Genomic DNA, 20,724 nt, shown 5'->3' on the forward strand with positions numbered 1-20,724 from the left:
CTGCCTGGAAAGAATGAATGCAAATGGCTTCTTGATGTAGCTTATCAGAAGCAAAGCAGTCAGAATTTCTGCAGTTCTGCACTTGTTTTAAGCTAATATTTTATTCTTCTGTGTTCATCTGTCATGGTTTTGAGGATGACTCTCTTCTCTTTCTATTTTCAGCTTGAAAACTATTTTTCTAGTCTCAAAAATCCAAAACTCAGGGTAAGTTTCAATCATTTTCTGTAGAAAACTCCAAGTAAGGGAACAGCCACTGTGAGGAATTTAATCACAGGTGGAGAGAATTGATTGGAAATCAGATTTTCTTGCTAGGCAAAGAACATGGAGCTAATTGAAGGGAAGTCTCAGATGCCATCAAGCACTAATTCAATCATGTCCAAGGGATTTCTAATAGAGAATTAATGGGGCAGCCCCAAGGTGCTTTTACCTTGCACTGGAGGTCTGTAATGAGCTATTTCTTCATTAAAGAACTGGAATTAAAGAAGGGAATGATGGTTTGAATCTGTCCCAGTGCTCAGCTCCTGAAATGAAGCTGAACAATGCTCTGAAATGTTCCTTTTGGGATGTGCCATTGGAGGCACAGAGTGAGTTGTCATTTGCTGCAGCCTGGGCTGTTACACGTGGAATTAAAATGCCAGAGAGTTTTTGGGACTGTGCAGGGCTGTGTTAACCTGAAATAATCAGTGGATTCCCAGGAAGAGAATTAAGTGAAGCCACTTAATTTAAAATTTCAGGTGAATGTTCATCCTCAGGCTGACTGGCTTTGTATAAGAACAGACTCATGGGGGCTCTGAAAGGGAATTATTTCAGATTGCTCCACTCAAATTTGGGGCAAAAAAGACTTCTTAGAGGAAAAAAATAGAAAAAAAAGAAAATCAGGGTACTTCTGACCTTCCCTGCTCTTCACACTTAAACCTGCCACTGGTTTGGTTCATAATGTGCTTAAATCAAAGGAATGTTAGAATTGCCAGAAATCTTCTGCAGATTAAACCTCACCTGGGAGGTGCAGGAAAGGCTTTGACTTTGAGCTCCTGGAAATTTCCTGTCTGAAAGAAGTTTTGGGTTTGTTTTTTTTTTTTTCTTTTTTTTCTGAGAGAAAAAGAGACTTTTTCTGAGCAGGAAAATTTCCTGTCAGCCTGGGAGAAAATCAGCCTGAAAAGTTGATGCTTTGGTTTTTGATTAGTCACCTCAATAAACTTGGCTGAAGTTGAATGAGATGATGATTAATGGCTTTGCCATTTCCAGTCGTGGAAGATTTTAATTTTAAAGAGTCACCATGAAATGTTGGGGATGTGGGGAAGCTATTGAAATGTTCATTATAATAATAATTATGATCATAACTACTTATTATTAGTAGTAGTATTATTACTAGTATTATTGTTGTTGTTATTTAATAATAATAATAATAATAATAATAATAATAATAATAATAATAATAATAATAATAAATATATAATATATTTTTATATTTTCCATATTATTTTTATATTAGATATAGTAAATTATAATAACAATAACAACACATATTAATAATATTAACAACATTAATACAATTTTAATATAGCATGAATATAATATTAATATAAGAGTATTATTGTTGCTTTTATTATTAATACAAATACTAATAATGATAATAATAATAATGATAACCCCAAAATATTTAAAAGGAAACTTGATACAGCAGGATGGGGCTGGGAGGGGAGAATATGGGAAGAGGTTGAGATTTAATCCCCTGTGGAGGTGGAAAAGGATTTGTTCACACCTGAGTGTGGTCTGAGCCAAGAGGGAGTTTGTTCCCTTTTCTTGTGGGAAATGAAGCTGGGAAAGAAGATGATCTGTATTAAAAAGTGATAAACAGATGAGCAAATGGCGAAATGTCCCCTCCCCTCTCCCCAGGAGGAACAAGAGGCAGCTAGACGTCGTCAACAAAGAGAAAACAAAAGTAACACAACGACTCCAACGAAGGTCCAGGAGAACAAGGTGAGCCTCCTGCAGTTCTGGTGCTGGTGCTTCCCGTGCCTGAGCTCATGCTCTGAGCCAGCAGGAGCCTCCCTCTGTGGGAAGGTTTTACTCTGGAGCTCTTGCTGTGCCCAAAAATATGATGGAGTGAGTTAATAAAAGCTGCTCTTGGGAGTTGCACCACTAATTCTGGAAGAAATAAAAAAAAGGTGTTGCAAGATGAATAGTTGGTTGTCCACCCTCGCTTGCATGCAGCAGGAGTTTGCAGAGCTGTCCCTGAGTCACAGCCTGAATGGAGTTCAGAGTGTGCTGAGTCTTCTGCAAAGACTCATTTCCTTTCTTGGGTAATGCTGTGAGAAATGCACTGCCTGTTCATGGCCAAAAATATAAAGTATTGATAGAGCTCTGAGCTTTGAGTGAAATTCAGTTGAAGAATGTAGTCAGGGAAGGATGAATAATCAGCTTTTGTTAGACAGCAGGTACAGATTTAACAGAATCACAGAACAGTTTGGCTGGAAGGGACCTCCAAGCCCATCTAGAGCCACCCCTGCCATGGCAGGGACACCTCCCACTGTCCCAGGCTGCTCCCAGCCCTGTCCAGCCTGGCCTTGGGCACTGCCAGGGATCCAGGGGCAGCCACAGCTGCTCTGGGCACCCCAAGCCAGGGCCTGCCCACCCTGCCAGGGAACAATTCCTGCCCACTATCCCATCTCATCCTGCCTGAAGTTCCCCTCCCTCAGGATTTTCTTTTCTTTAATGAATTGTTGGATTAGACTTTTTTCTGACTTAGAGATGGGTCAACTGAGAGGTGCTTTAAAAACAATTAATCTATTTTCAGTCTCATGAGAAGGCTGAGACAATGCAGATGTTATAATTCACACCATCACAATCAGAAGCTAACTATTTTCTAATTACAATATGTTATAAACATTTCTTGACCTATCAGCTTTAGCCACACCATGCTGTAAATGCCTTAAAGCCAATCATCTAAAATTACCCCTCGTGGGTCCTACTACAATGCATCTTTCATAGTTTAATTTCTCTAAAGTATGTAGTCTTTTTTGTAAAGCTACCTTTTAAAACTTGTTTCTAGTTCCATTTCTCTCAACAATGTCTGTCCTATTCCATGGCATTTCTGAGTCAGCATTTCTTATCTCAAAGCTTACATACAGATACACTGTAAGCCTTCTGTCAAACTTTAAAATTGTCTATAAATCCATTTTCCACAGTGAATAAGTCCAGAAGAGAATAAGCTCAACCCCTTGGGGACAGCTCTTATTCCAAGCAAGTCCACAATGTCTACAATGCATCAGTTTATTTCCAGAAACATTATTTCTCATATGATATGTATAATATCAGAAATAGCTTTCATTAATAATAATGAAACACCATTATTTCAGCTATATTTCACATATATAAAATATCGGAAATATATTTAATTAATAATAATAAAGCACCGTTATTTCTGATTTTTTATTTATATATATGTGTGTATATATATGTATGTATGTATGTATAGATATATAAAATATCAGAAATTTATTTCATTAATAAAAATGAAACACCATTATTAATGTTTGCTGAAAAGGAATGCTGCATATGGAGGTAAAAATGACCAAATTTTTTCAAAATCTCCCAGGATTCTGGTGCTGAAGAAGAAAAAGCTGCAGCAAATTCTGTTAAAAAGCCATCTCCCTCCAAGGCCAGGAAGAAGAAGCTGAGTAAGAAGGGCAGGAAAATGGCAGGGAGGAAACGAGGGCGCCCCAAGAAAATGAACACGGCGAGCACTGAGCGCAAGACCAAGAAGAACCAAACTGCACTAGAACTTCTGCATGCTCAGACTGTCTCCCAGACATCTTCATCCTCTCCTCAGGGTGAGTGCAGGGGTGTGGAGGAGCCTGGATAAGTCTCTGAAGCTCTGGATGTGCTGGTTTTTCCTTTGTTGCCAGGTTGAGTTGGATTTTGTGGCATGACTTCCCTGTTGCCAGCAGAGCAGAGCTGCCCTTGAGGTGGTGATGGGATTGATGGTGATGGATGTGTTAATGGGGATGGGGGTGGGATTAATGAATTGATGGTGATTAATGTGTTAATGGTGATGGCATTCATGTACTGATGGTTTGGGGGTGGGATTAATGGTGATTGATGGTGATTATGTGTTGATGGGGCTGGGGGTGGGATGGGTCTGTGGTTACTCAGCCAGGAGCTGGGGCTGTTGCCTTCTCTGAGCTGCTGCTCCTGGGATGGATCACAGAGACCCTTCCAAGCACTTTGGAGCAGTGTGTGGATGTGTTTGGAGCTCTGAGTTTATGGACCAAGCTGCTGGATCTCATTACAAATCTCCCTCTATGCCCCACTGGCAATGCCGACTCAAAATCACAGAATCCCAGGATGGTTTGTCGTGGAAGAGACCTCAAAGCCCATCCAGTGCCAGCCCTGCCATGGCAGGGACACCTCCCACTGGCCCAGGCTGCTCCCAGCCCTGTCCAAGCCAGCCTTGGGCACTGCCAGGGATGGTCCCTCCATTTCCAGCATTCTGTGCCATGTTTTCAGTGGTAAAGCCCCTGTCCTTTCCCCAAACACTGTGTGCTGACCTGAGGTTGTGTTTGTGTCTCTGCAGATGCCTACAAGTCACCTCATAGCCCATTTTACCAACTACCTCCTAAAGTGCAACGGCATTCGTCCAACCAGCTCCTGGTGACACCCACCCCCCCTGCACTACAGAAGCTGCTAGGTGAGGCCTGCCCACCCCCCTTTTGGGGTTTTGCATGGGGCAGGAGGGGGATTCTCTCCTCCCCACCTTCCCCTGCCTGCCCCACATCCTTGGGTATCTCCACAAGTCCCCCCCTCCTGCTGAAGTTGGTGTTTTACTCTGCATTTGCTCTCTGATGTTGTTTCATCTCTCCTTTGGCACTACAGGCAGCGAGCCTGGAGTGAGCAGGAAAGGCAGAAATAGCTTTATTTGAAATGCAACCATTCTCTTAATCCTGGGGAGCACCACTCCTCAGAGCCATAAATGAGCTCCTGCCTGAGAGGCTCAGGTCACAAAGGTGTGGTTGGAAAATGCAGGAGCTGATTTAAGGAAAAACCTGGAGTTGGTTTTTTTTTTTTTTTTACCTTCTGCTGCCTGTCCCCTCCCAGATATTTCTGGCTTTTGGCATTGGGCAGGAGCCAGTCCAGGATGCTCTGGGAATGTGGCTGAGGGGTCCTGCCTGGGGACCAAGGGTACAGAGGTGTCCTTACCTTGGGCTCTCCTGCTGCTGTGCCAGTCACGGCTGATTCCTTGTGGAAGAGAGAGAAAAATAGTGAGATAAAGGGATATTTTGTGGCAAAAGAGTGGTTTTTTTTTTTGAGGAATATTTTGTGGCAAAAAAAGTGTTGGTTTTTTTTTTTTTGGAGGCAAAAGAGTTATTTTGTGGCAAAAGAGTGATTTTTTGAGGAATATTTTGTGGTAAAAGAATGATTTTGAGGGATATTTTGTGGCCAAAGAGTTTTTTTGAGGGATATTTTACGACAAAATAGTGATTTTGAGGGATATTTTGTGGCAAAAAAAGTGATTTTTGAAGAGTTGTTTTGTGGCAAAATAGTGATTTTGAGGGATATTTTGTGGCAAAATAGTGATTTTGTTTTTTGGAGGGATGTTTTGTGGCAAATGAGGGATTTTTGAGGGCTATTTCGTGGCAAAGGAGTGATTTTGAGGAATGTTTAAGGCAGGGTGGATGGATTCCATTGGACCTGATGGATCCAAGAGTTCCTTTTGTGCCAGGAGAGGCATTTTCAGCATGTTCCTAAATCCATCCTCAATGGCTTAGTCTGACTTTGAGTCCAAATCAAAAGCAAGGGAGAGAAAAGTGAGGGGAGCTGGCCAGGGAGGAAATAGGGGTGGACAGGGCATGGCATTTACCCTGCTGAAATTCCCCATCTGATTTATTTTTATTTTATCTATTTATTTATTATTTAATTTCCATTTTTCATGATTTAGTCTGGCTTAGAGTTCAAATCAAAAGCAAGAGAGAGACAAGTGAGGAGAGGTGGCCAGGGGGGAAATGGGGGCAAACAGGGGCATGGCATTTACCCTGCTGAAATTCCTCATCTGATTTATTTTGCAGACTCATTTAAGATCCAGTACATGCAGTTCATGGCATACATGAAAACTCCTCAGTACAAAGCAAGCCTGCAACAGTTACTGGAGCAGGAAAAGGTGGGTCTCATTTTTTAATATTTCTAAACAAAATTACCAGACTCTGAAGTTCCTTGGATGTGGGGAAGAGTGCTGGAGATGGGAATGGTGTGCAATTACACCAGTGCTGCTTAGGCTGAACAACTGCCAGGGGATTTTGTTGCTAAACTCATTTTTTGTGTGTTTAAATCTGCACAGTGAGAAAGCTGCACCTCCCCTATTCCCTCTGACACCTGCAATGCTGACTTAAAATCACAGAATCCTGGGGTGGTTTGGGTTGGGAGAGATCTCACAGCCCATCCAGTGCCACCCCTGCCATGGCAGGGACACCTTCCACTGTCCCAGGCTGCTCCAAGCCCTGTCCAGCCTGGCCTTGGACACTCCTAGGGGATGGGTCCTTCCCAGCCCAAACCAATTCCAGGATTCTATAAACCACAGTTCAGAGAACTTGGATTAAGCAAGCCAAAGTGTCATCACTGGTTGTGGGGATTTAGCAGAGCAATCTTGGTGTTGATATCAGAATGGGTTGGATTGCACTGATGGGCAAAGTGCAAATGTCCCAAATCATGGACAGGAAAACGTGGAAAGGCAAGGAGGGTCCTGGAGCTGTGCTCTGGGATGTTTGTCTGCCATGGAGCCACCAGCAGAGGGAGGAGATCTCCTGCCTGAACACCTCCTTGCCTTGCATTGTCTCAGTGATTAATTATTTCATTGATGTATCAATTAGCCTTGATGGGTTTGTTCTGCTATTTCTGTGGAGGAGCTTTCCCCATAATGCTCAGAATTAAACTTGAACTTAAAACCTTGCAGGGCCTAAAGGGCTTCAGGAGAGCTGCAGAGGGACTGGGGACAAGGGACAGGAGCCAGGGAATGGCTGCCAGTGCCACAGGGCAGGGCTGGATGGGAGATTGGGCAGGAATTGTTCCCTGTGAGGGTGGGCAGGCCCTGGCTTGGGGTGCCCAGAGCAGCTGTGGCTGCCCCTGGATCCCTGGCAGTGCCCAAGGCCAGGCTGGACAGGGCTGGGAGCAGCCTGGGACAGTGGGAGGTGTCCCTGCCATGGCAGGGATGGGACTGGGTGGGCTTTGAGGACCCTCCCAACCCAAACCAGTCTGGAATTCTCTCCAGGTCTGGCTTTTGGCATTCCCTGTGGAAGCTTTCCTTTACTCTGTAGTCTTTGTGAGAGTGTCAGAAGAAAGCCACAGGATTTTTGCACAGTGTTGTCCATATTGGGAACTCTCCAGAGGAGAGAGATTAACTTTTGCCACCCCATTCCTTACTGGGAAGTGGTTGGTTCTGGTTTGGTGTTCATGGAAACCTCTTTTTCTGTGCTTATTTCCATTTGCTTTCACAGTCAATCAGCACTTAGAACTTTCATCTTTTTCCTTAAGCAGCAGATTTTTCTGCTTGTTTTGCACTTGTCAGGAGAGTCAGCATGAAGTGTACTTGTCTCCTGCACAAATGAAATGATGGTGTGCAAGGGTTGTGCCCTGCACAGAGAATGAATCAGGGGTGTGGAAAAGTCATCTCTTGGTGATGGTGTCCAACAGCTGCTCCACACTTTTGAATGTTAAAATGAGGAATTCAGTATGAAAATATTTTTATGGAGTGTTACATGGCAAATTAAACCTGAGAGAGGCAGAACTTGGCTGGCTGAGGGGCTGGGTATGGTCTGTTCAGTAACTCCCTCTTACAGGAAGGTTTTCAAGTGCAATAAAAATCTCTCAGTAATAATGAGTTTGAAATCAGCTGCTGCTTCCCAGAGTGCCCTTAGATGGAGCTGTCAGCCCCTGCAGTGCCTGGGAAGGCTGAATGAAATGCCTGGTGTTGAAAGCAAAACTGATTTTCCAGCATCCCCCAGAGCAGCCCCTTTAGCATTGCAGGGACTGTTTTCCCAAGCCAGGTCTGTGTGTTCCTGCACATGGGCAATTTCCAGCACTGCTGCTTCCCTGCTTGGAAGATCAGTCATGGAATTATTAAGGTTGGAAAGGATCAAGGTGCTTTTTGACCCTGTTGCCCACTTTTCCTGGAGCAGTGGCTCAGTCTGTGCAATCCCTGCTTGGCCTCAGCAGCACAAGGTGGAGAACAGGATAATCCCAAAGCTCCCTGTGCTTGCTGCACTAATCCTGCATTTGGGGCTGGGTAAATGAGGCTCTTCAGCCATTCCTGTCCTGCCCTTTGCTGTGCATGGCCATGGATTGAGGGAGCAGGGACCTGGTTAAGGAATGCTCTGGGCAGGGAATTGCTGAGAGTGGCTGAGGTGACCTGTTGAAATAATGGTGGCACAAGTAGGAAAGCTGGTTTGGCTTATTCAGGACTTTGTTCCTGCCTCCCCCCCAGTGTATTTTGATTTACTGCATCTGTTTTATGAGTATTGGACAGAGAAACTCTGAGCTGGGGCTCTGGGGATTTAAAGCCAGTTCCCTGTTTGGGAGCAGATTTCATGCAGATAATCTTTTCCACTTCTATTTCTGCTCTGTGGGGTGTGATTATTGCTGCTGCTTCACGTTGCACTAGGAGGATAAAAATGAGTTTCTAAGACTGTCTTGATTGTATTTTACCATACAGGAGGAAAAAATCTACTTAAAAGCTCTTTTTAGCTGACCTAACTCCACCAGTATCACACCCCAACAAATCCAGGCTCTCAGGAGTCTGGGGCAGGGCTGGATGAGCTCTCCTGCCTCCAGGTTCACTCTAAAGTGCTCCACAAATCTCCTTGAGATGGTCCATGCTGCTGCTGGTGCTAAAAGTGTGTTTTTGCCCTGTTCCAGGAGAAGAATGCTCAGCTGCTGGGGACAGCCCAGCAGTTGTTCACCCACTGCCAGGCCCAGAAAGAGGAAATCAAACGCCTGTTCCAGCAGAAGCTCGATGAGGTACCTCTGTGCTGGGGGGATGTTTCTGAGCCAGCTGCTGCAGACATTTCTGGTCCAGCTAAGTGAGACCAGAGCAGTCTCAGCTCCTCAGCCCCTGCTTTGCAGATCAGGCTCAGAAAGGCCCAATCTGTGTCACTCTCTGATAATGTTTTGTGTTCATTGTTGGAATTGTTGTGTGCTTGCTGCCCAAGGAAGGGGACAAACCACAGCCAGGTGGGGTTTGGTGGAGGATTCATCCTCTGCTGCTCAAACAAACTCTGTGCTGCCAGCCTAGCTCAGGAGCACAGGAGGAAAATGTGGGGGCCCTCCACAGGGAGCTCTGTTGGCTGGCAAAGCATAAATGCCAGTTTTACCCTTGAAGGGGTGGAACAGCAGCTCCAAGGTCCTTGTGTCCCTCCTCGTGATCCCCCAGCAGCCACAAAGTGCCTTGGAGAATGCTGGGGGAGGTCCTGAGAGCTGCAGAGTTCTGTAGATGTCCTCAGTGTCACATGGGAATGGGACAGTCACCAGGAACTGGGTGTCAGGACCCCAGGAATGAGGGTGTCAGGACCTCATTGACTGATCTCACTCTTCACCTTCTAGCTGGGAGTTAAAGCTCTGACGTACAACGACCTGATCCAGGCTCAGAAGGAAATCTCTGCTCACAACCAGCAGCTGAAAGAACAGACAAAACAGCTGGAGAAGGACAACAGTGAACTCAGGAACCAGAGCTTGCAGCTGGTGGGTGCAGCCCCTGGGCTGGGAACAGGGCATGCTGCCCTTGGGCTGAGCACAGGGCACAGGATGGGGCTGAAACAACACCCAGCTGCTCAGGGTCCTTTGAAACAGAGGGTGATGGGGGGAAACCTGCAGGAGTCCTTTATTACCCTTGATCTACCCAAAGGAAATCCTGGCTCTGGCCTCAGCTATGTCCCCAAACAGCTCTGGATGTCACTGGGTCTGGATCTGGCTGGGCAGGGAGTTTGTGCAGGGCTGGCTCTGTGGTGCTCATCTTGGTAACTCAAACTCAGAGAATCATGGAACTGGTTATGTGGGAAAAGACCTGTAAGATGTTGAAGTCCAACCATGAAGCAGCACCTCCACCATGGTCACCAAAACACCAGGTCCTCAAGTGTCACAGCCATTGTTTGAACACTGCCAGGGGTGGGGACTCCACCACTGCCCTGGCAACCTGTGCCAATGCCTGACCACCCTTCAGTGAGGAAATTTTATCCATCTAAACCTCTCCTGGCACAACTTGAGGTTGTTCCCTCTCATGTCCCTGTTCCCTAGAGCAGAGCCTGACCCCCCCAGCTGTCCCCTCCTGGCAGGAGTTGTGCAGAGCCACAAGGTCCCCCTGAGCCTCCTTTTCTCCAGGCTGAGCCTCCTCAGGAGGCAGATGAGGGGAATATCTGGATGTGGAAGCAATGAGGGTGGGTGATAACATTATTTTAGAAAGAGCCAGGCCACCTCCTGCCACACTCCCTAGCACAAAGCTGGGAGGACTCAGTGAGTTAAGGGGTTTCTGTACATTCAGTGCAAAGTTCCTGTTTTCAGCTGGGACCCCAGGTGCAGAGTTGAGAGCTGTGTTCTGACCTCTTTGTCCCTGTCCCTGCAGCTGAAGGCTCGCTGTGAGGAACTGAAGCTGGATTGGTCAACGCTGTCACTGGAGAACTTGCTGAAAGAGAAGCAGGCCTTGAAGAATCAGATTTCTGAGAAGCAAAAGCACTGTTTGGAACTGCAGGTAGAGCAAGAAACAAATGCAGAGTCACCACTTTGGGGTAGCTCTTGGGCAATGGGCCAGTTATGAGTGTTACACTAAATATGATGGGAAAGGATGAGCCAGGTGCTGCTTTTTTATTTATTCTTTATTAATTCCTCCAGAGACTGAGCTTCCTATTAGAGGATTTTAGTAAATAAGGATGTGGATAACTTGTAAAGGTAATAGATACCATGACCTGGTTCCTTGGTGGTGCTGTGGAAGGAGGAATCATGGTTTATCATTGCATGTAATTAAAAATCACAAGCTAATGATTTTCCTATGTGCTCTGATGTCTCAATTCAGGAATCACAGGGTCCCAGACTGGTTTGGGTTGGAAGAGACCTTAAAGCTCATCTGATTCCACCCCTGCCATGTGCAGGGGCACTTTCCACCATTCCAGGTTACTCCAAGCCCCAACCAGCCTGGCCTTGGACACGTTCAGGGATGGGGTGGGAATCATTTCCCCCAGGGTGACATTTCTCATAGTGACAAGAAATTGAACTTCTTTGTGTGAAGAGCTTTTCTTTCCTGTGAGATTGGCTCCAGAGCTATTCCAGCCTTTTGCTGGATGCCTTGGCATAGAGTGACTGTGCAGTACTGAGGTACTCCACACTCTTTTTGTAAGTTGGAGATATTTTCCTTTTGCTTTTAAGATCTGAAGTGTTCTTTCTTAGGGTCTCTGAGCCACTCCCCTCACCTGGGCCTTTTGGTCTTAAGCTCAGAGCATGAATTTTCTCTCAAACTTTGGGGCCCCTTGTTCTGCATTGTTCCCAGAAGCAGAGACACCTTTACTTAGAAGAATTTGGAAGCAAAACTCCATAATGGGATAGAATTATTAGGTGTAGTCTTTAATTTTTGTTTTCCTCTTAATTTAAAGATCAGCATCGTGGAACTCGAGAAGAGTCAGCGGCAGCAGGAGCTGCTGCAGCTCAAGTCCTACACGCCCTCAGAGGAGCCCCTGTCAGTGCAGCTGCACAGCAAAAGCCACCTGAGCCGTGACCCCGAGGCTGAGCAGGGCAGGTTCCAGCTGGAGCTGGAGTGCTCCAAGTTCCCCATGCCCCACATCAATGGCATGAGCCCCGAGCTGTCCATGAACGGCCACGCCACCCCCTACGAGCTGCAGCACGCCTTCAGCCGGCCCTCGTCCAAGCAGAACACCCCCCAGTACCCCAACTCCCACCTGGACCAAGACATCGTGCCCTGCACCCCCAGCCACAGCAGCAGGCAGAAGGCAGACAAGGTGACGAGCCTGGCCCTCCCTGACTACACCAGGTTCTCCCCTGCTAAAATCGCCCTGCGCAGACACTTGAATCAGGACCACGGCGTCAATGGAAAAGCCACAGCTAATGAGATACAGAGGTGAGAGGGGTGGGGAGGGAGGGTAGGTAGAATAAATCACATGGACTCCGTTTTCTTCATGGTGGAAAAAGCTTCTTCTTCATCCACATAACTTGTTTTTATACAGTTTTGTACATTTTTATACAGACCTCGTGTGACTCCAGTTGGTTAGTGGTTTTCTTGCTAATTGTTATTAATTAGTAACAAGTTGTTACTCTGTATTAATTGGTCATTCAAACCCCTGGTGTGTACGTGCAGGAAAAGTTGTTTGAGAGGGATAGTTTTCATTTTTCTATCCAAAAACAGTTTATACAGGTGCTGGTTGTTTTTCACCCAGGAATAGATTGTTATGCTAACAACTGCTCACACCAGGATTGCTTTCACATGGGAACTTGCAAAGTGCCAGCCTGACAAGGCCAGCCACTGATTCCAGGAGAGCAGGCCTTTTTTATAATTTTCTACCTTACTGCAGCAGGTAGTGGCTGGTGTTAATGGCACTGGCAATTTAGATTGGCAAAAGATATTTTTCAAAGTGGAGGTTGATCTGGTTTAAAAAGTTTTGTTTCACAAAAACAAGCAGTGAGAACTAATGGGGTAAATAAGGTGGGACAGTGCCTTGAGTGTGGTTCAGGAATTCCTTGTCACTGGCTTTTGCATCCTGACATCTCTCTTCCAGAGCTGAGCATGTCAAAGAGAATGGCCTTACATATCCAAGCCCTGGAATTGCAAATGGCATAAAGCTGAGTCCTCAGGAAACTCGGCCCTCCTCCCCCGCGGCCTTACCCAGTGCAGGAGAGAAGGTAAAGGATCTGCTGCAGCTCAGTGCTGCCCCTGGGGCAACGAAGGGCAGGTTGGCCAGGCTGGAAAATGCAGGAATGGCCTGGAAAATGCAGGAATGCTGCTTTCTGTGGCCAGCTTGGCATGGGAAATGATAGAAAATACAGTGGGTGTGATGCAGTAAATCAGAGCTGGTCAGAGGGAGAGAAAGATGTGCTCCTTTCTGAGCACCAGTAATGCAGTGGGAATGCTGTTTGATCTGGCACGTGTCTGCTTGAGCTGGGAAAGGAGGCTCTTTCATAGTTATAAAAATAAAGAGTAAAAAATATGGTCCATGTAATTGGTGCAGCCATGGAGCATATTGGGGCTCACAGAGCAGCAGGTGCCCTGCAGTAGCAGGTTGCCATGGAAATGCATCTGGTTGCTACAGAGGGCCTCAAGATACAAAATCTGACATCTGAGTGCTTTTCAGAGAGCTCTAAGCAGAACACAGGGAAATGAGCTTGCCTAAGGCTTCCTTTTCCTGCTGCTGGGGGCCAGCAGTGGCCTTAATTTACCCATTTCTGTGCTGTGGGATGTTGCTGTCCCAGGAGCCTGGTGCTGGTAACCAAGCTGCTCCACACCTGCCCTGTCTGATGTGCAATCATTCCCTAAAAAATTCCTTAAAAAAAAAAGGAGTGGGGGAATGACACATACAGAAACAAGCAGGTTATCATTACCTTAAAAACCTTTTCAATATCCTGTGTAAGAACTTTGCTTTCTCTTTCTCTTTTACAGGTTTTGAGAGAGAGAACCTCTGTGAGTAATGGAGAAACTATCACCAGCCTCCCTATCAGTATTCCTCTGAGCACAGTGCAGCCCAATAAACTCCCTGTTAGTATCCCTCTGGCCAGCGTAGTCCTACCTAGCCGTGTTGAGAAGGTGGTGAGTAAGGGATTGTCAACACTTTCCATCCCTACTAAAACCCCAGTGGGCAGGAATGGGGTGCTGTGCCCCAGGATCCTCCATGGGCTGCTCATCCTGGAGCTGCTCCTCGGGGCAGGCTGCTGGGGGATGCATCCTCTTGGCTCTTGGATCCTGTAGATTTTTCCTCTCCTTTCTCTGCGGGGTGGAGGGGGGTTCAGCCAGGAAGGAGAGTAAAGTGAATGCCTCAGGAGAGCCTAGTCTGGAATGTGTGTCTGGGTGAAAGGCCTGAGAGTTTGTGGCAGAGAATTGCATGTGTCAGTTAGTTCTTAGCCCTGCTTTCTGCAGGAACCTGGGAGAGAATTCTTCTGTCTCAGTCACCTGAAAGCTGCCTGTCCTCCTCACACGTGTGCAGGGTGAGCTTGAGCAGCCCCTTGGGGCTGGGATACCTCACATGTGAGTGACTGCTCTGCAGCAGAAAGCTTCTGGGGCCATCTCTTTTGGAGATGTGACAAGTCCCTGCCTCTCTGAGTTCAAAAAGGCCTGGTCCAGTTTCTCCCACCAGTTTGTCACTGCAGTGCTGCGGCAGAGAGCTGAGAAGCATTTGCTGCTTTTCCTGAGAGTTCTGAGTTAGAATCCATCCGTGGCTTGTCTTCACTCCCATATTGGGAAATCTGGAGTTGTTTCACAGAATTAAATTCATTGCATTTTTCCAGCTGAAGACTTCTGGCTTTAGCAGAACCAGAGTCTGCTCAGCTCTGGGTGTCCTTAGGGCAATGCCAGCCCTGGGTGGCACCTCCCTGTTTGTTCAGGCTGCCATTTCACAGGTGTTTTCCATGTTTTGGAGAACATCCTCAGAGAATGTCCCAGAGAACATGGCCTGATGCACTTCATGTTCCCTTTGGGATTGTTTTGGGGAGCTTTGTGAGCACAGGCCTGGGGACATGATACAACCATCAGTCTCCTCCCTGCTGCAGCAGTGGGCTGAGCCCTTCCTGCTCCTGGCAGAGCTGTCCTGGGTCTGAATATCCTGTGATGAGGAGCCTCCCTCTCTGCATGGTGCCTGCTGTGTGTGAGATAGTACTGCAGTATAATTAATCACTACATTTTGGGCCCATAACCTGCTGATCCATGCTTTTCTCAAAACAAGCTGAATCTGGGGCATACAGAAAGCAGAGCCACTTCCCAGGCAGATGTACTAATGCATGTGAATTTGGTTTGAGCTGGAGATTTCTGATGCTGTTTCCTGAAATGCCTTTTTCTCTCCCCAGAGAAGCACACCCAGCCCAGTTCACCAGAGCAGAGACTCATCGACACTTGAAAAGCAGATTGGTGCTAGTTCTCATAATGGCATAAGCAATGCTGCTGGAAACAAGCCTCTGGCTTTGGCTACCTCAGGTAACAGCCTCACCTGTGCACAGCTGCTCCTCTGTTGGGGCAGCACCCAAATGCACCCAGCTGAGTTTTCCAAGCACTTCTTGCCAGGTGCTGCAGGCCCTGGAGTGCTGGATAACTGTGGGTGAGACAGAAACTCATGGATGATGCTCTGATGTGTCTCCAGCTTGGGTGCATCTGGCATAAAGGGTTGGATTGATGTGCCTTTACTTGTAAATAAGCAATTGCTGCTGTGAATTCTGTGGGGATCCAGAGATTGCCACAGATTTACAGTGTGGCAAACCTGCAGAGTGTTGAAGCTGGTATCTGCAGTGGTGACCTGCAGAGTGTCTGCAGCTGGTGACACAGCTGTGTCCTGAGCTGGTGATCTGGCTCCAGAAGTTGTATTTTACAGGGTCTTTAAATAGCAGAATGAACTCTTTGGGGCAGGTTATGGAGGTGCCTCGTGAGCAGCTGTAAAGGCACAACAACCTGGGTGGGAAAAGCTCAAATGGGAGAGGATGGGGATCCCTTTAGGTGCAGACATTGCTTCTGACTCACTCATCCATGGAAATCATGGTCTTTAGCTACTCTGGGCCAGGAAAAGTAGGTTCTGCAGCTGATCACTCACCAAAGAGTGCTTTTGTTCTCAGTGTTTACCACCCCGAGGGGCTTGGGTTGTTTCAGTATCTGTTTTGCAAAGGGCTTGGCTGCATTTATCTATAAAGCAAATGAAATATCTAAAAAAACCTTGTTGTAAACCATTACCGAGTTGTTCTCTTCTGCCCTTTTCATTTAGAGAGCCCATCCTAGAGCCCTAAACCCATTTATGATACCCTGTGACAAACACTGAATTCCCTTCCCAGGATTCCTCCTTTGTGGAATTTTTCTGCCACTATGTCTTTGAAGGTCCCCTGTCACTCCCCGAGTCCCAGCCTTTTATTGAATTTGGAGGAGGTGGGCTGTGTGGATGGCCAAGTTCTTCTCTTTTTGGGGAAGGGGAGGACTGAGTCTGGCCATCCATTTCCTTGATGAAAGGAAGGAATTGAGAGTAGAGGAGCCCTGATTTCAAAAGGGGTGATAGTTCAAACGCAGCTTAAACTCAAATGCCATGGAAAACTGGGAGGAGCACATGTTCTGTGGGTACCTCCATATAGCAGTGAATTTTCCTGAACTGGCAAGAGAGCAGTGGAAGTCCCTAACCCCCAGCTGGCACCTCAGCACCCAGAGAGCCACGTCCTCACTGCCCTGTGGAAAAGCAGCCCTGTGTTTCCCGTGTAATCCAGGGTCACTGGCTGTTCTCCAGGCAGAGCTGGAATCCCTCCTGGCCCTCCCAGCCCTGTACTCAGTGACCTCTCTCTCGCTCAGCCCCAGCAATGATCTATACTTTCCCTCTCAACAGGTTTTTCTTACTCTTCTGGCTCCGTGGCAGTCAATGGAAATCTTACAAACAGCCCAGCCCATCTTAACCATAGTGTTGATCAGGCAGCTCTGGACGACTCTGGGAGTCTCTTTAACTCTGTAGGGTCTCGGAGTTCCACTCCACAACATCCTTTGCTAATGATGAGGAACTCTGGGCAGAACTCCCCTGCTCAGCAGCACTCGAGCCCCCGCTTAAGTGGCCCGGCCCAGAGCCTGGCAGGGGGACTGCAGAGTGCAGAGGCTCAGAAGATCTTTGCCGAAGGAACAAAGGGGGACCTGCAGTGTGATGCAGCGTTTTCAGATCCTGAGAACGAGGCCAAGAGGAGAATCATCTTTACAATCTCTCCTAATACAGGACATGTAAAACAATCCCCTTCCAGCAAGCACAGCCCCGTGCCCGGCAGCGGCCAGGCCCACGGGCAGGACGGGAAGAAGCGGGGCCGGCGGAAGAGATCCAACACTGGGAGTGCCAGCGGGAACGCCGCCGTCTCCCCGAAACGCAAACCCCTGCCCTCCGTGGCCGGGCTCTTCACGCAGCCCTCGGGGTCACCCCTCAATATCAACTCCATGGTAAGGCCACGAGCTGGGCTTTGGGAGGGCTCTTGGAGTTAGGCTTGCAGTGTGGGTTAGAGGGTGGTTGTGTTCCCTGTTCCCCAGTGAGCATCTCCCGTGGAAAAGCTGCTTGGGTGAGCATTCAGGCAAGGCAGGCACGTCCACACACACCACACTCACCATGGCTAGCTCAGCAAAGAGAGGCAGAAGGGCCTTTTGTTTCATCTGAAAAACACCTTCACTCTCCTGTGAAAATTTAAGAAGTTTAATAAAGGAAGGGTTTTCAGCCTGTGAAAAACACCGGCACTCTCCTGTAAAAATTTAAGAAGTTTAATAAAGGACAGTGGGAGACAAGGACCATAGAGCAATGGTTATTATGGCCAGGTGCATCTTGGAGATACCCCTTAAATACCTTTTCCCTTACATCAGCATGTTGCATATTCATAGACCCTTAAGCATATCCATAAATAAGTTTACATATCCCAGGAACTATTTTACATTGCCACTCCTTGGGTCCTCCTTTTTAGAGCATGCATGTTTCTTGGCTGTGGTTTTGGTTCCTTGTCTTTATCACTTTCAGTTTGGGTCTTGGTCCTATTGTCATCAGACAGTGAGTGCTGATGGTTGGCAGATCTGTAAGGTGTCCTCATCCTGTGTTCATTGGATGTTATCCCATCCAAGCAGGCATTTTAACACAAGCACACTTACATCAGCTATTTCACTACTATGTCTAAGCTTAATTAATAACAGAAATAAAAACTATATCTTTATAACACAGTTACTTTAACATCACACATATAAAATCCGTTTTAATATTTGTGAAAAGCCAATATTATAATGTGTATTTATAACATATGGTCAGTTCCAGTGAGGTTTATTTCAGCATGCCAATGGGAAACCAGAGACAAAAGACAAACCATGTGCTCTGCACAAGGTTTGAGTAGTGGAGGGTACAGGGGCTGCACAAAGGGCAGGGCAAAGGGCTTTGGCTATCAGGGAAGATGGGGCTGGCCAGCAGGGGTACCACAACCAAGGAGGAAACAGGGAAAGGAGAAAACAGGGGAAGCTAGGACATATGGGGAAAGGAACTGGGATGGATGAATGTTGGGCAAGACTCCATGGGGAAGTCTTTTCTGTCCACCCAGGTGGGGTGAACTCCGTGGTAAGAGTATGGAAAGGCTATGGTGTCTCCAAGGCAAGGCTCTGGGGATTTCCCTGGGGGAAGGAATCAGAGGATTCCACAAGGGATAAGCTCCAGGCTCCCAGGCTGGAGCTGGAATTGCCATGAAGGCTCTTTGCAGCAATTCTCCTGCCTCTCATTTTCACTAAGTTGGTGAACAGTTTGTGTATAAGCAGAACATCTTCAAAGAGCTCTTTGCTGTCAGAGCATTAAAAATTAAAAATAATCTCTTCTCTCATGACAAAGAGCTTGTTTCTGCAGTGAAGTTGATTTTTGAGGCTGTAGATTCAATATTTTGAAAATAGTTTAAGCTAAGATTGACTAAACAGCAGAGGAGTGCCAGAAGCATATGGCATTCTTGCTAATGAAGCCAGCTAGAGAGTTGTGTGCATGTGATCCTGCAGTGTATTTTGAGAAGAAAAGGTTTATCCCAGGTCGTCATTTCTGATGTCAAACATAAAATCAAAGAATGAAAATTAGCTATTTTTCCAAGTTACATTTAAGCTTTCACCCCAGGTTCTGAGGCAGGAGATGGAAAACAGCAGCAGTGCTAAACAAGCAGCTGTTGGATGTCCCAGAGCAAGTTAAACCTGCATTAAACTCCTTAACAAGCTGCTTTTCCAGGGATACTCTCATGTGTAACTGCTTTCTTTCCTTCTCACCCAGGTCAATAACATTAACCAGCCTTTAGAAATAACAGCCATTTCCTCTCCTGAAAACTCCCTGAAGAACTCTCCTGTTCCTTACCAGGACAATGACCAGCCCCCAGTGCTGAAAAAAGAGAAGCCCCTCGTTCAGAGCAACGGTGTCCATTACTCCCCCCTGACATCGGATGACGAGCAGGGCTCTGAGGATGAGCACAATAGCAGCAGGTGAATGCACAGGCACAGTTTCAGGGTAGGGTTTCTCCCAGGGCTGATAACACTGCTCTCAGCAGGAGGGGTGGGTTTAAAGCCTCTTTGTTCTCCTTGCTTGAAGGCCCATCCCATTATCACAAACCTCTTATGTGGCTGAAGCTGTGAACAGGGAAGGTATTCAGGCAGTAGAATGTGGGAACTTGCTGTTGCTGCTGCTGTGTTTACAAGGCTGGCAGGGTCTGGCCTTGCAGATAACTGCTGGAGAAATGACTGAGAAATGGAGGAGACTGAGGGGAGGCTCCTGGGGGCTGCAGCTCCTGCCCAGGGCAGGCAGAGGGGCAGGGGCTGAGCTCTGCTCTGGGACAGGGCCAGGAGGCCACGAAGGGCTGGAGCTGTGGCAGGGCTTGGCATGGAGCTCAGGGCAAGGCTCTTGCCCCCGAGGGTGCTGGCACTGCCCAGGCTGCCCAGGGAATGGTCCCGGCCCCAAGGCTGCCAGAGCTCCAGGAGCGTTTGGACAGCGCTGCCAGGGCTGCTCAGGGTGGGGCTGTTGGGGTGGCTGTGCAGGGACAGGGGCTGGGCTGATGTGTCAGGACACAGTGACACGTGCCAGCCACCACCCCCACCTCAGCTGCATCTCCTGCACCCCGAGTCCTGCTGGCAGCCCCCAAACCAGCCTGGTTTGCCCCTCTCCTCCCCTCGATTCAGCAGGAACCAGGAGGGGGCTCAGTGAGCAGATGGCAGGAGCCTGGGAGGGTCCTGGCTTGGGGTGCCCAGAGCAGCTGTGGCTGCCCCTGGATCCCTGGCAGTGCCCAAGGCCAGGCTGGGCAGGGCTGGGAGCAGCCTGGGACAGTGGGAGGTGTCCCTGCCATGGCAGGGCTGGCACTGGATGGGCTTTGAGGTCCCTCCCAACCCAAACCATCCTGTGGTTAGAGAGATAACCACTATAGTAATGTGTCTCTGCTTCTTGTTTTGAAAGAAAACAACAAAATTCTTTGAACGTGCACTAATCGTGTCAAAGAGCAGTAATTCTGTAATAGCTCCTGCCTAAAGTTTGTGGTGGGCTTTTGGATGTTTATAAACTTATTTAGTGACAAAAACTGTGGGACTGAATTGGTTTTTTATGCTCTCTCATCTGATAAGACCTGATCATGAGGAGTATAGATTGTGATGGGAAATGTGCAACAGAAGGTTTGCTACAGGTTTGCTATAACCTTTCTATTTTCCCACTAGAATTGAGAGGAAAATTGCAACAATATCATTGGAAAGCAAATCTCCACAGAAGACTGTTGAAAATGGTACGTGTGAGGAATGGGAATTGTTTGTGGTAATGGCTGGGCCTGGGGATGGGTGAAGCTGACAGTCAGTGGGATGTTTATCTCTGCTGCTAGATCAAGTGTGATTCTTAATTATCATTAAGCCAGGTGGCTGCTAATTACAGATTTTGGGTCACTTCTTTCTGTAGTCACAGGCCAGCAAAGATCTGACCAGTTTTTTCACTGACTCAGGGTTTGAGGAGGGATCTGTTGTACAAATATAGGGGGAAAAAGCAGATCAGTATTCTCAGACTTTTCCAG

The 20,724-nt window shown here is 47.3% G+C and overlaps 1 protein-coding gene across 9 annotated transcripts in view; it reads left to right on the top strand.

Annotated features, from left to right (window-relative positions):
- Nucleotides 1-20,724, top strand: part of DOT1L (DOT1 like histone lysine methyltransferase) — a 77,314-nt gene that overhangs the window by 46,016 nt on the left and 10,574 nt on the right. For 7 of the 9 annotated variants that reach the window (XR_005626293.1, XR_005626294.1, XR_005626292.1 and 4 more), the window contains exons 12-26: nucleotides 163-204; nucleotides 1,897-1,980; nucleotides 3,599-3,833; nucleotides 4,577-4,690; nucleotides 6,066-6,157; nucleotides 8,905-9,006; nucleotides 9,589-9,726; nucleotides 10,604-10,729; nucleotides 11,625-12,106; nucleotides 12,762-12,885; nucleotides 13,640-13,786; nucleotides 15,037-15,163; nucleotides 16,542-17,131; nucleotides 18,960-19,165; nucleotides 20,381-20,445. Coding sequence is in view for 6 of the 9 variants with exons in the window: in XM_039696797.1 (XP_039552731.1) it covers nucleotides 163-204; nucleotides 1,897-1,980; nucleotides 3,599-3,833; nucleotides 4,577-4,690; nucleotides 6,066-6,157; nucleotides 8,905-9,006; nucleotides 9,589-9,726; nucleotides 10,604-10,729; nucleotides 11,625-12,106; nucleotides 12,762-12,885; nucleotides 13,640-13,786; nucleotides 15,037-15,163; nucleotides 16,542-17,131; nucleotides 18,960-19,165; nucleotides 20,381-20,445 (2,674 nt within the window). In the remaining 3 variants the exon portion in view is untranslated. The remainder of the gene's footprint in view (nucleotides 1-162; nucleotides 205-1,896; nucleotides 1,981-3,598; nucleotides 3,834-4,576; nucleotides 4,691-6,065; nucleotides 6,158-8,904; nucleotides 9,007-9,588; nucleotides 9,727-10,603; nucleotides 10,730-11,624; nucleotides 12,107-12,761; nucleotides 12,886-13,639; nucleotides 13,787-15,036; nucleotides 15,164-16,541; nucleotides 17,132-18,959; nucleotides 19,166-20,380; nucleotides 20,446-20,724) is intronic. The other 2 variants (XM_039696798.1, XM_039696800.1) reach the window with 2 other exon arrangements.

This window comes from Passer montanus, unplaced genomic scaffold (assembly GCF_014805655.1).
Source record: "Passer montanus isolate IOZ18808 unplaced genomic scaffold, ASM1480565v1 scaffold114, whole genome shotgun sequence".
Lineage (NCBI taxonomy): Eukaryota > Metazoa > Chordata > Aves > Passeriformes > Passeridae > Passer > Passer montanus.